Source organism: Ambystoma mexicanum, chromosome 6q (assembly GCF_040938575.1).
Source record: "Ambystoma mexicanum isolate Mex_15411 chromosome 6q, UKY_AmexF1_1, whole genome shotgun sequence".
NCBI classification, from domain to species: domain Eukaryota; kingdom Metazoa; phylum Chordata; class Amphibia; order Caudata; family Ambystomatidae; genus Ambystoma; species Ambystoma mexicanum.
Window position 1 is genome coordinate 305,712,426 of NC_090937.1, and position 14,404 is coordinate 305,726,829.

General features: G+C 43.3%; 1 protein-coding gene and 1 long non-coding RNA gene across 2 annotated transcripts in view; one reads left to right on the forward strand and one right to left on the reverse strand.

Moving 5' to 3' along the window:
- Positions 1 to 7,022, reverse strand: part of GNG10 (G protein subunit gamma 10) — a 116,955-nt gene extending 109,933 nt beyond the window's left edge. Inside the window, exon 1 of the mRNA XM_069630808.1 lies at positions 6,821 to 7,022. Coding sequence (XP_069486909.1) covers positions 6,821 to 6,898 — 78 coding nt within the window. The 5' untranslated portion in view covers positions 6,899 to 7,022. The remainder of the gene's footprint in view (positions 1 to 6,820) is intronic.
- Positions 7,023 to 11,235: 4,213 nt separating this feature from the next.
- On the forward strand, positions 11,236 to 13,408 carry LOC138516004 (uncharacterized). The gene is made up of 2 exons (XR_011282199.1): positions 11,236 to 11,359; positions 13,267 to 13,408. It is a non-coding gene; the product is annotated as an uncharacterized lncRNA (long non-coding RNA).
- Positions 13,409 to 14,404: the final 996 nt, after the last annotated feature.

A 14,404-nucleotide genomic window follows, 5' to 3' on the forward strand; every position in this document is an offset into this window, starting at 1 on the left:
AATAATATATCTGGACGACATAGGCCTTCACAGAAGCTAGAGTTCCTAGGTTTTGTAATAGAATCAGTTCAAGGGACCCTGCAACAAAATCAAGAAGGAGATTAAGTCGGTTCTGTCCAAGGACCCGATATCCCTTAGAGAGCTAGCAAGAGTAGTGGATTGTTTATAATTCTCCATACAAGTGATTGGATTGCTCATGCTGGATTGCTCAGGCCCTGCAGCGCAGGAAAATCCAACACTTCAGGGAGGGATTATGGTCCAAACAGAGGATTCTGAGGATGTGAGGACAGAATTGCCCTGGTGGTTCCTCCACATGGAGGCTTGGAATGGGAAGGCAATATTCGGGTTGTCCCAAAATCTAGTGATCGAGGTAGACCACAGCCACAGGGAGACAGACCACCGGCCCTAGCAGGCCTGCAGAGTACACACATGCCACCTGCTGCTCCAGAATATTAGTGGAACTGGCCAAAGATTTATGGCATTTCTGCTTAGACAAAGGCCCGTGCGTCACCTTGGAATATCTTCCCGGACTGACCAACCAAGTGGCAGACTAGAATCCAGGTATCACCGAGACTACAGCGACTGGCAGTTGAACAAGTTGGTTTTCCTCAGGCTGATGCAGTTGAAGGGACCATGCAGGACGGATCTCTTCGCTTCTAGGCTAAACCACCAACCGGAGTGGTCCTTCAGCTGGAGACCAAACCCGGCAGCCATGGACGCCTTCCTGCAACGCAGGGGGCCCAGCACAGACTATGCATTCCCCCCCCCCTTTGCTATGATCGAGAGGACGCTGGTGTCATGACCACAGGTTAAGTTCCCATTTTAGTCCTAGGAGACACAGGTTCATATGGGAATTCATGTTGCCTTAGCTGGTTAATTGATTCTAATTCCCTCATTTTAATGTTTGGTTGGGGTTTCCTTAATGGCCGCTAGGTGGTGCCTCGGAGTCAGTTAGCTAGCGGGTCTAGTTGTTTTCATTGCCGGCTATTTAAGCCCCGCCCATCAGGAGACTCCCGCTTCGCGTCGTTCGTCTGAGTACAGATGGAACGCTCACCGCGTACCTCCGATTTCTGTCACAGTTAAAATATTCCTTGTCCTCAGACATTTACCGTAGTTCCGTTAGTAACTAATTACTAGTTCTCAGTTCCTTTCCTGTATTCCCTGTGCAGCCGCCTCCGCTTCCGTCACAGTCCGTAGTCCTGTCATAGCGGTCTTCTCACCTCACAGTCAGTTTGCTGCTTCTCTCACGTAAGTACTCCTAGTGATATACGAATGTATTTGCTTCGTTTTGTTGCCTTATCAAATACTTCGAATTGTGTATAATTGTTATTAGGCTACCTTACGCATTCTATGGTATTACGCTGTCATTAGCGGGTTCTTGCCAGATTGTGGAGTTTGCCTTGAAGGTGTGTTCTAGTCAGAGATAATAGTTCGTCACTGCTCTCCAGTCTGCATTGTCACACATGCCTCACACCACAGCAAACCTTTCCCTTTTTAAGTTATATTAGGATAGGGGTAACCTTCATTTTGAACTTTCCTATGCCCAGTGAATATTGCTCGCCAATATTTGAGCCTAGTAGCCTCTTCCCCTATTCCAAATAATAAAATAAAAAGAAACATTCTCCTGTGTCCCATCTTCAGGACTTGCGCCCCTGTATGAACAGGATGGAGAGCTCAACATATTAAATACCAAGGTGAGCCTTTGCTGGTCCTATAGTTACAAGTTTGTTCTTCCTATTTAAGAAGAAAACTAAGGAAGGGAATATTGTTATTTTCTCCACAGAAATTCCGTGTTAGCTCCCAGGAAGGTAGAAGTTAGTTGGAGGTCCAGAAGGTCCCCGCAGAGTTCAGGTGAGCGTTACAGCTGGCATATGCAAGACGCCAGCAAACAAAGCCGAATCCAGTGACACCGGCTTGGAAGAGCATGGTTTGCGGATCTCCTGGGGTTGTCATAAGACAGTCCCCCTTCTGGGCCAGACATCCTTCATGATCCAGCAAACTCCCTCACCCTCTGGTCCTACAGGGAACGCTAAGATTAGTAGCGTGCGTGATTTCAGGGGTGCATGGAGATAATCATGGCTTTTGGGAGAAGACGAGAGCTGGAGTCCTGGGCCCTTAAGGCAACAAAGTCTTACAGAGAAGTCAGGACCAAATGTCATGGTGCTAGGCAAGGGACGTGCATCCCGCTACTGCAGATGTTATTCACGTGGTGAACTTCCTAGCAGCCCTGGCCTCACCAGGCAAAGCGTATAGGACGGTGAACACCTTCAGATCAGCCATTTCAGTGGGTCACAGATAGATTCTGGGCACAACAATTGGCGAATATGCCTCGATTTCTAGGTTGCTCAATGGAGTTGAGAGCCAATCGTCAGCCGGCACGGAAATATTCACGTTTATAGGACGTGAATGAAGTCTTTTGTCTCTTTTTAAGCTGGCCAGAGAAGAGCTAAATGACCAGTGTTGGGGAGAATTTTCATTTATGGCTAATTTCCCTCACCTAGAGAGTCCTTCAGCAGCTTTGCTGGATTTCTGGGGTTTATTTATTTTCCACCTGGTAAGAGTGTGAGCCTTTTTCCCACTCTTACATGTGTTTTGCCATATGTATTTGTACTATTTATGTGATCTTGGGCTCTAGAGCTACACCACTCCACGAGCCCCACTGTGTGTGTGTGTTACACAGCACCTTCAGTGCAGTGACACAGGGTTGTCTTTGAGACTTCCCACTGACTCCATTGTTTTGGGGCCGACTGCTGTCCCCCAGAAACTGGTAAAGTTGCCATTTACTTTATGTAGTCATTACAAACTACAGACCCAGTACACCCCATCTTACATGGAGTATTGGAAAGGGTTAGTTCCTATCCCTTTTTGTCTGTGCCTCTATGAGCTTTATTTTGCTCTCTTAACATTAAGACTTGGCTGGGGCAGTGGTATCTACCCTAACTTTTCTACCGCGATTATACTATATAAACGTGGTACTGTTTTAGGCTATTGCATTAGCCTCGAACTTAAACCCGCTTGACCAAATACTTTTTATTTTGGTTCCGGTTGGGTTTTATCACCATTTCTTTTTGTTAAAGTCCTTCTTGTGTTTTACTTTGCGCGGCAAACATAGTTTGCATCCTTTGTTCATCGACCTTTGGCGGGCATCTGTCCCTTTGGCGTCTGGGTGTCTAGGTGGGCTGAATGAGAGGGACAACCCCCCTGCTGAGTGATTGACAGCCAGGCTGTGTGAATGGGGGATTTTGGCATAAAAGGCAGGACTCTTGGGCTGGAAGTCAGAGTCGCCACTGGAACTGCAAGGAACCGAAGAGAAGAAGAAGACGGCTGCTGCAACTCCCGAGTCATGGTGAAGTCCTGCTGCAGCCCTGTGCTATCTACCCTTCAACGACAAGAGAAGATCCAGTCCGGAGTCCTCTTCCCTTGAGCCTGATGTGATCAACCAGCTCACCTTCCACAGCGAGGATCCTCTTCTTGGTCGAAATCACTGCACACAGCTGTAGTGGTCCGGATAGCCATCTGAAGAGCATCTCCTGTTTTAAAGGAGCGCACCTTTTATTCACTGTTGCTTTTGCTGCTGCTGGCCTCATCTCTGGGTAGTGCAGATCGCTCCAGACGTCGTCCTTCTTGTCCCCACGACTGAAGCTTCAGGAACTGAGTCTGCAGGAACAACTGCCATGGCGCCAGCTTTTCTTCATACGAATAAGGTACTGTGTCCGACTTCAAGGAACTAGGGTGAACCCTTTTCTCCTCACCAAAGGCTTGTCCTTATCTTCCTTCCCTCTTATAACTTTTGCTTCTCTTTTGACTAAGTACTCCTGTCAGTCTCGAATCGTGAACTGTTCTAACCTTGTGATCCTCGACAACAGGGCCCTGTCCCATTTGACACTGGCGCAGGCTTATTGACTTTTATCTACATTTTTTAAAGTGTCTCTTGATTCTACCTTCCTTGACAAAAGTATTGCCTATGAAATTTATCCCCAACTCTCTTGTGTCAATTCATGTGCTAAGTGTGTTTGACTACGGTAACATTTCTCCTCGCAGGTACGCTTTTCTTTCGTAAAACCGAACTGTCATTACTGTCAAAAGTGATTGCGTAATAACCCACGGTAACATCTTTATTTCACAACACTGGTCTGTCAAATCCAAAAGGTACTTATGTTGAATTGTTCTGCACAAGGGGAATTGGTTGTGTGTAGTGTATTTGAAGTGTGGTTTTAATTTAAGAGAAGTGAAGTGTTTTGTGAACAGATGGTCTAAAAATAAATGCACTTTTAGTTTTTAACCAGAAACCTTGAGTCAGTGTTTGCTTGAGTAACAGTAATTGTAGTCATCTCTACTACTGCTCATTTGCTCTTGAGATAAGTCTGGCTGCTCCGCTACTGCTACCACTCTAACTGTGTAGTACAGGCTTGTACCAAAGGTGAAATTGTACTACCACCTGTAGTCTTAATCTTGTGTAGTGGTCCCTAAGGGCACTGCCCAGGATTCTGCCTAACAACCAGTAAGGCACTTTTGGCCAAATTGGCAACGCTCTGGTTTGCTAGCATGCAAGCGAGTCAGATGTAGGTGCCCCAGAAATAGGCAGCAAGTCTTTCTCCATAGAAGGGATGACCTTTCACATGAGGAGGACCAAAACAGCAATCAAAATGGTCAGCTTCTCTTCCTTCCCAGATCAGCCCAAGGTTTGCCTGGTCAGGAGTCTGAAAGCATATGAAGCTAAGACCGCACATCTCAGATAAATGGGAGAGAATCGGGTATTCTGCGTGCTGCGCAAGCCCTTCTGGGAGGTTTCAGTAGCCACCTTAGCCCGGTGGGTTAAATGGTCCATGCAGCAAGCAGGCATTGACAGTGCTTCTGAGCGCCCTCTGCACGAGGTGCTATGACTTCTAAAGCTTTCACCAGCGGAGCACACCTGCAGGACATTCTGAAAGCCGCAGATTGGTCTAATGAGTCTACGTTTAAGACTTTACTTTAAACAAAATTAACCAGGTAGCCCTGCTGGTGGTAAGCTTTGATCGAGCAGAATACGAGCCTCCAGTCTTAACATAGAATTCAGATTTTCAATACTAAATGTACAGGAAAGTCATGATTACATTAAAGACACGAAGGCAAAGTATTATCCCACTGCTTATTGACTAGATAGATAAGACACCAGAAACACAACCAGATGATCGCAAAGCAAACAATATTGCGATTGCCGGCCCAGGACATTAACAGAGCCTGGTTTGTGTCATCTTCCACTCCAGGTGTGGAGGCTAAGTCAGCAGGCTCCAGAGAAGTCAGATGGGCAAGTGGTTGGTGAGTGCGGAGGCGAAGTAAGCAGCACCCGGAGAAGAGCAAGGGCATTGATGTAGTTCTGTGTTGTGTTATCCTGTTCAGCCATTGTTCAGGCATGCAGTTACAGTTGCTTAAAGTCAGTTTCGTAATTGTCCAGATCACGGTTTCACCATTTAACTAAAGTGTGTGATCTGGGCAAATCATTTAGTCGAACTATGTCTTATTTGCAGCCCTGCAAGTGATTCACTTCATAGCTTATGTTAATATATCATGATGTTATTTTAAAAAATAAAAAAGCCTAATGACTATAGAGTTGCTCCATATATAATAATAGTGCAATTTAGGTATTTTGCAGCACAGTTATTTGCCCCTTGGCTTACTTACGGCAACTTATTCTAAAGTCACTTCCACGGTGCCTCCAAGTAACAAAGACTGATGATGGTCCTTGCGATGTCCCTTTCTGTGAGTGACATCCATATGCAAATTAGGATGTTTTCATGTATTTTGCCCCACAGCGCCTGGACAGAGCTTAAATAGAGGAGTTTCTTGCATCTATAATGATTCTGCAGTTTTCTTTATTGTGTGATGTGTTCAAATGGCATCTGCCGCTAAGGTTACCGAAAAAGTATTTTGGGGCGGTGGTGGGCGGTTCGGAGGCGCGAATGAGACCGTATGGAATTGCACGCACTGCAGGGGGGGGGTAGCAAGAGTCCCCCCCCCCCTACAATTGCATACTCCCCTGGTCAACAAAAAATAAAAAATAGCACTTGTCAGAATACGAGAGCTTGCTGAGTGCACCACAAACGAGGATCTCAAAAGGTAAACGTACAGAACACATCAAACCATACAACCTCGCTTAGAACGTAAACAAACCAATCCAACAACGATTAGTCACATTCATAATTCGGTGTCAAAAGTGATCTTTTGTTCATGCTTTCTTCTCCAATTAACTTGCTGCTCTAGGGCCAGATAATGGAGAGTGAAAACTGACCATCCAAAATCTTCACAAGTGATAAATGAAATGTGTAGACGTGTCGTCGGAAAGAAGCCCTATCCTCACAACAGCAACCCAGACCACCCGCTGTTCGGGGAGGAAAACAAAATAAAATGGCCGTTTGGGTGCTCTACGCTACCGTGGTGTATTTTCCAATGGGGGTACACGCGAAGCAGTCGGGTACAGTGTGGACCTGGCACGAGTTGGCATTATACAGGTATAAGGACATTCAGTAAAATTATTGCGTCAGGCGTGGGTGCTCATTCAGTTCTGTTTCTTAAAAGCATTATAGGACTTGTAGTACTCTGAAAGGAAAACTACAAGTCCCAAGATGCAAACGTGGGTTAGCGTGGATGAGGTACTCGCAACTGACGTGTCAACTTAAGAGTTCTACAAAGAGAGCGGAACAAAAAGACACGAAAGGCGGAAGAACGCAGATAGATGTGAAGGCGCGGCGGTAAATATTGGGGCACTAGTCTGGGAGGGTCGACGCCATTTACTTCGCATTAGCGTGTGGCCGCTGGCCTGACATAAGAAACAGCTGCTTACCTTGATGCGCTCCACGCCCGCCTCCATCTTCAGCTGCTCCACCAGCCTTTGCATGGTTCCCACGTTCGAGTTGGACATGGTGCGGCCGCTTGAGAGCCAGAGAGAATGCAGCTAGGAGAAGAACGTGTAAAGGGATGAGTATTATGAAGGGGGACGAAGGAACCCAACGGCGCTGGGACCTGGGGGACAGAGGATTTTGATCAGAAAGCAACGGAATGACGCATAGCCCCACCCCAGCCAATCAAGTCCTTGCCTACCATTCGTACTTGATTCTTGGTTTCAGTGGTCCAATGATGGCCTGCTATACAAGATAGACTTCGCGGTGCGCGTGTCTAATACAGCCCTCCTTAACGCCTTAAATTCAACCGAGACGGGGAGGGCAGGAGAAGTTTGGCAGGGACGTAAGAAAAGCTCGACTCGCAAACAACGGAGTTCCAAAAAAAAAACACAAAAAACGACAAGACTAACATTGTAAGAAGAAGACAACTGACGCAATGCTAGTGGAATATGAAAAGTGAGAGTTCAAGTGTGGAGCGTGCCAGTGAGGACTTTCTGTCATTGGGAAAGGGAAAATATGGTGCAATAAAACAGCCGTGGTAACCTTCCAAACCATAACCTGACCACCTGTCCAAAGACTGGACCATAACACACATGCTGTATGCCTGCATTTCTGGAACTTCTTTACAATGACTGCATGACTGGGTGTGTGTAAAACTCGGCACATAAAAAATGGCAGCAAAATTCACTTGAAAATGATGCAAACACATGAAGAACATTTTGAAATGATAAAGGTGCACCAATATGCTCTCATTAATCCATTACTGCCCAAAACCTACATTTTAGCACAAAAAAGTACCCAGAACGGGACGGAACTTCTTTACAATGACTGCATAACTGGGGGTGTGTAAAACTCGGAACGGTACCCTAATATATAAAACAGCAGCGAAACTCACCTGGCAATGATGCAACCAAACATGAAGAACATTTTGAAATGAGAAAGGTGCATCAATATACTGTCATTAACCCATTACTGCCCAAAATCTACATTTTATCATGAAAAAGTACCCGGAACACTACCGTACTCAAAACAACAGCGAAACTCACCTGAAAATGATGTAAGCACACATGAAGAACATTTTGAAATGAGAAAGGTGCACCAATATGCTGTCATTAACCCATTACTGCTCAAAATCTATATTTTATCCCGAAAAAGTACCCAGAACGCTACCCTAATATATAAAATGGCAGTGAAACTCACCTGAAAATGATGCAAACACACATGAAGAACATTTTGAAATGAGAAAGGTGCACCAATATGCTGTCTTTAGCCCAACCTGCCCAAAATCTACATTTTATCACAAAAAAGTAGCCAGAACGGGACAGAACGCTACCCTAATATATAAAACGGCAGCGAAACTCACCTGAAAATGATGCAAGCACACATGAAGAACATTTTGAAATGAGAAAGGTGCACCAATATGCTGTCATTAACCCATTACTGCTCAAAATCTACATTTTATCCTGAAAAAGTACCCGGAACGCTACCCTAATATATAAAACAGCAGTGAAACTCATCTGAAAATGATGCAAACACACATGAAGAACATTTTGAAATGAGAAAGGTGCACCAATATGCTGTCATTAGCCCAACCTGCCCAAAATCTTCATTTTATCACGAAAAAGTAGCCAGAACGGGACAGAACGCTACCCTAATATATAAAATGGTAACAAAATTCACCTGAAAATGATGCAAACACACATGAAGAACATTTTGAAATAAGAAAGGTGAACCAATATGCCATCACTAACCCATTACTGCCCAAAATCTACATTTTATCACAAAAAGTACCCGGAAGAGGCCGGAACGCTACCCTGATATATAAAATGGAAGCAAAACTCAACTGAAAATGATGCAAACACACATGAAGAACATTGTGAAATGGGAAAGGTGCACCAATATGCTGTCATTAACCCATTACTGCCCAAAATCTACATTTTATCACGAAAAAGGACCAGGAACGTGCTGGAACGCTATTGTGATATATAAAACGGCAGCAAAACTCACTTGAAAATGATGCAAACACACATGAAGAACATTTTGAAATGAGAAAGGTGCACCAATATGCTGTCATTAACCCATTACTGCTCAACATCTACATTTTATCCTGAAAAAGTACCCGGAATGGGCCAGAACGCTACCCTAATATATAAAATGGCAGTGAAACTCACCTGAAAATGATGCAAACAAACATGAAGAATATTGTGAAATGGGAAAGGTGCACCAATATGCTGTCATTAACCCATTACTGCCTAAAATCTACATTTTATCATGAAAAAGGACCCAGAACGGGCCGGTACCCCACCGTAATATATAAAACGGCAGCAAAACTCACCTGAAAATGATGTAAGCACACATGAAGAACATTTTGAAATGAGAAAGGTGCACCAATATGCTGTCATTAACCCATTACTGCTCAAAATCTACATTTTATCCCGAAAAAGTACCCAGAACGCTACCCTAATATATAAAACGGCAGTGAAACTCACCTGAAAATGATGCAAACACACATGAAGAACATTTTGAAATGAGAAAGGTGCACCAATATGCTGTCTTTAGCCCAACCTGCCCAAAACCTACATTTTATCACGAAAAAGTAGCCAGAACGGGACAGAACGCTACCCTAATATATAAAACGGCAGCGAAACTCACCTGAAAATGATGCAAGCACACATGAAGAATATTGCGAAATGGGAAAGGTGCACCAATATGCTGTCATTAACCCATTACTGCCCAAAATCTATATTTTATCATGAAAAAGGACCCAGAACGGGCCGGTACCCCACCGTAATATATAAAACGGCAGCGAAACTCACCTGAAAATGATGTAAGCACACATGAAGAACATTTTGAAATGAGAAAGGTGCACCAATATGCTGTCATCAACCCATTACTGCCCAAAATCTGCATCGTATCACAAAAAAAGTACCCGGAACGAGCCGGAACGCGACCCTAATATATAAAACGGCAGCGAAAGTCACCTGAAAATGAGGCAAACACACATGAAGAATATTGTGAAATGGGAAAGGTGCACCAATATGCTGTCATTAACCCATTACTGCCCAAAATCTACATTTTATCATGAAAAAGGACCCAGAACGGGCCGGTACCCCACCGTAATATATAAAACGGCAGCAAAACTTACCTGAAAATGATGTAAGCACACATGAAGAACATTTTGAAATGAGAAAGGTGCACTAATATGCTGTCATTAACCCATTATTGCTCAAAATCTACATTTTATCCCGAAAAAGTACCCAGAACGCTACCCTAATATATAAAACGGCAGTGAAACTCACCTGAAAATGATGCAAACACACATGAAGAACATTTTGAAATGAGAAAGGTGCACCAATATGCTGTCTTTATCCCAACCTGCCCAAAATCTACATTTGATCACGAAAAAGTAGCCAGAACGGGACAGAACGCTACCCTAATATATAAAACGGCAGCGAAACTCACCTGAAAATGATGCAAGCACACATGAAGAACATTTTGAAATGAGAAAGGTGCACCAATATGCTGTCATTAACCCATTACTGCCCAAAATCTACATTTTATCATGAAAAAGGACCCAGAACGGGCCGGTACCCCACCGTAATATATAAAACGGCAGCAAAACTTACCTGAAAATGATGTAAGCACACATGAAGAACATTTTGAAATGAGAAAGGTGCACTAATATGCTGTCATTAACCCATTACTGCTCAAAATCTACATTTTATCCTGAAAAAGTACCCGGAACGCTACCCTAATATATAAAACAGCAGTGAAACTCATCTGAAAATGATGCAAACACACATGAAGAACATTTTGAAATGAGAAAGGTGCACCAAAATGCTGTCATTAGCCCAACCTGCCCAAAATCTACATTTTATCACGAAAAAGTAGCCAGAACGGGACAGAACGCTACCCTAATATATAAAATGGTAACAAAATTCACCTGAAAATGATGCAAAAACACATGAAGAACATTTTGAAATAAGAAAGGTGAACCAATATGCCATCACTAACCCATTACTGCCGAAAATCTACATTTTATCACAAAAAGTACCCGGAAGAGGCCGGAACGCTACCCTGATATATAAAATGGAAGCAAAACTCACCTGAAAATGATGCAAACACACATGAAGAACATTGTGAAATGGGAAAGGTGCACCAATATGCTGTCATTAACCCATTACTGCCCAAAATCTACATTTTATCACGAAAAAGGACCAGGAACGTGCCGGAACGCTACTGTGATATATAAAACGGCAGCAAAACTAATCTGAAAATGATGCAAACACACATGAAGAACATTTTGAAAGGAGAAAGGTGCACCAATATGCTGTCATTAACCCATTACTGCTCAACATCTACATTTTATCATGAAAAAGTACCCGGAACCGGCCGAAACGCTACTCTAATACATATAACGGCAGCAAAACTCACCTGAAAATGATGCAAACACACATGAAGAACATTTGGAAATGAGAAAGGTTAAACAATGCCTGTCATTAACCCATTACTCACAAACATGATCTATATTGATGTGTCTGGATATATGGAGTATAACTTGTCAGTTAAAGGTATGATGGTATGCTGTATGGTAGAAGAGCACAGTCTTATCACAGAAGTGCTTGAGCATATGGTGGAAGATGCTGGGCATTTGATGCCAAAACTGGCAAATGATGTTAATGTTATGAGATCTTGTACCGCACACTGTTGCCACTGGTGTAGTCTCTTTGCACACTGGCAGATCTGCAATGTAAGGAGTGTTGGGGCGGGGGTTGTTAGTGGGATTGAGAGACAAAAGAGCAAGAGAGCTTTGATGTACTGTTGGCAGCATCAGTTCGGAGAAACCGGTCACTGAGTGTTGGTGCATTTTTCGGTTGGTAGCTGTCATGTGGTGTTTAGGTTTGATTGTGCATGGTTTGGTGGTATGTTGGGTTGGGTGTTGTGAAGTGCATGCGGGTTGTGGTGCGGTAGAGGTATGGTTGTGTTCAGTTCAGAGTTTGCAGGTGAGTATGCAGAATTTGATAGTTTTTAGTACGGTTAGTTAGAAGAAACACATGTCTAACTTACACAGTTAGGCTAAGCAAAATATGGAATGCAGGTAGATACATGGTATTAGGTAATAAGAGTGGTGGTGTTTTACTGGAGTACAGTAATGGCTGTACCCGGCGCCCACACCACTCCTAGCTTGTCAGTCACTGTAGATTGTCTACGTCAGGTGTCCATGGGCTAACAGGGGCAAACAGGGAGTGGAACTGCTCTGTAGGGAGTTCCCCTTTGCCTCTGGTAAGGCAAGGCTGCCCTGGAGCTCTTCAGGATGAGGGACACGTGACTCGCTCACGGCCCAATCCAGAGGTTTGCGTGCAGACCAGGGTGTGCATGGGGAAGGTCAGGGAGGGACTGGGAAAGGACCAAAAAAGCAAAAAAAACACAAAGACGAAACAAAAGTTGAAGGAGGGGGGACTGGAAGAGGAAACACAAGAGTAGAGGCACTCCCCAGCAGTGTCTGGTAGGGCTGCCCAAGTGTAATCAAGTGGGTGAGAGGAACACATGCAAAGGAGAAGACTCTCCGCTCTTCGCTACCTGTTGAGACAAGTGACTCACTCAGGATAACTTGGCTATTGCTGTGGATATGCTTATGTTTATATACATTCCACTGTACAAGCGGAAGGCACAGGCAGAGGAGTGCAACGTTGTGTGACAAGTTCGTAAGATGGGACAGACAGGAGATCTGAGTTTTCTGCATTGGGTATGACTGCAATGAATACCCACATTCAGCAGTGGCACTAAGTACAATTCACCAGTGTTACCACCCCCAGTGTAATAAATCTGCAAAGTCGAGAGACATTACTACTTGTATATTAGCATAGATTTTATAATATTTTACCAAATGTAAATAAATGAAATAACATTGTAAATGAGATACTAATAAGACATTTATGGATGAACTCTCTTTCACAATATATGCCATTCCTTTCTTCAAACTCTTGACCAAGCCATCTGAGAGCCTTGGGAGATCATCTCACTTGCAGGATGTCAGTAAAACCTGCCTTCTATTCCTGTTAATCTAGCACACGAGACATGCTGATTGTGTTGCCTGACCCAGCTGCATCTGGCAATTGTTGTGCTAGCAAGTTACATAAAACAGAACATAAAATGTCTTTCAAAAGTTGTCCATAAACATTGATGCAGTGTGTCATATTTTATTGGTCTTTAGGTAGACATTTGTTTGTATTTTAAGAGATTTATTCTGTTTTTCAAATACATAGTGCTTCCCTAAATGCACTTCGGACATTTGTACAGACCACTAGGGAAATTAGCTATGTCAATGCAAGACAAATGATACCAGTCCTGGCAGAGTATCATTTTTTATTTTGTTGGTTTTTTACAGAGTTTACCCATGACACAGAGGAACCAAGTTGCGGTGTAATAGTCATCTAATGCTGTAGATAAGAATTCAACAGTGGATGCTGCCTCTTTTGGAGGATTCCTTGAAAACTGTGTATTAAAATCGTTCTTAATATTCTGCTTAATCTCTTTCTTAGCTCTGCAATATTTTTGTCTCTTCAACTGTGATTTCGGGAGAAAGGATTTCCCACTAATTAATTCCATAACTATCCACTGCTGCACAGCAGTCATGTCTGCAAGGAATGGTACAAGTGACCCACTACACAATATATGTGCAAATAAGCAGATAAATAGTCCACAGCTGGATGAATCATGCTGAACTGGTACATTATGAGGAGCATGGATTACCCACTTAGACCAGTCAATGTTGGATGCCATTTGCACGTCCATGAATGTTTGTAGCATGTTTATGTACTTTGTGTAGAGGGTTTGATTGAAGTCTAAATATAGAATAATCTTCTACTTCATGAACACCAGCATAATTACCCAGTGAGTATTTAGCACATTTGTGGGGATGATCCAGATGTCCTTTGCCATAAAATCTGATTTGATGCTGAACTCGTGAACACTTGTAGAGTATCCACATAAGTCAATGGAATTAATTATGAATGGACTGAAAACACTCACACGTACATCACATTCAGTGACATGTTTTAAAGAAGCTCTAGTAAGCAAGAAGCTTTCAATGACTGTGTCATCCAGCCAGTTATCACCTAAGAGAGACTTCATGTCTTCAACATTGATGTAAATATTTTGACCTAGGACACTCTGCATGCGTGGATAACCTGGTATTAATTCCCATGGAGGTGCCACAGTTTATTTTGTTTGTTTAGGAGAGCTTGACCGCTGCAGTACACCCCGATCATACTTATCTACCAGAAAAGAGGTCAAATGTTCTTTCTTGGGAACATTCTCATAGGGGTTAAATTGTTTGGTATGTTTATTTTTGCTTTAATGTCTTCCTGAGTGCCATCAAATTTAGTTTCACTCAGAATAGAATCCATTGCGGCTACAGTCTGCAGCTCATCTTTCTGCCTAATTTCTTTCCTTCCAGATTTGCCTTTTCTGACATTCATCCCGAGCTTTTTCAGAGAGTACACTATTCTTTTCTTACTTGAACT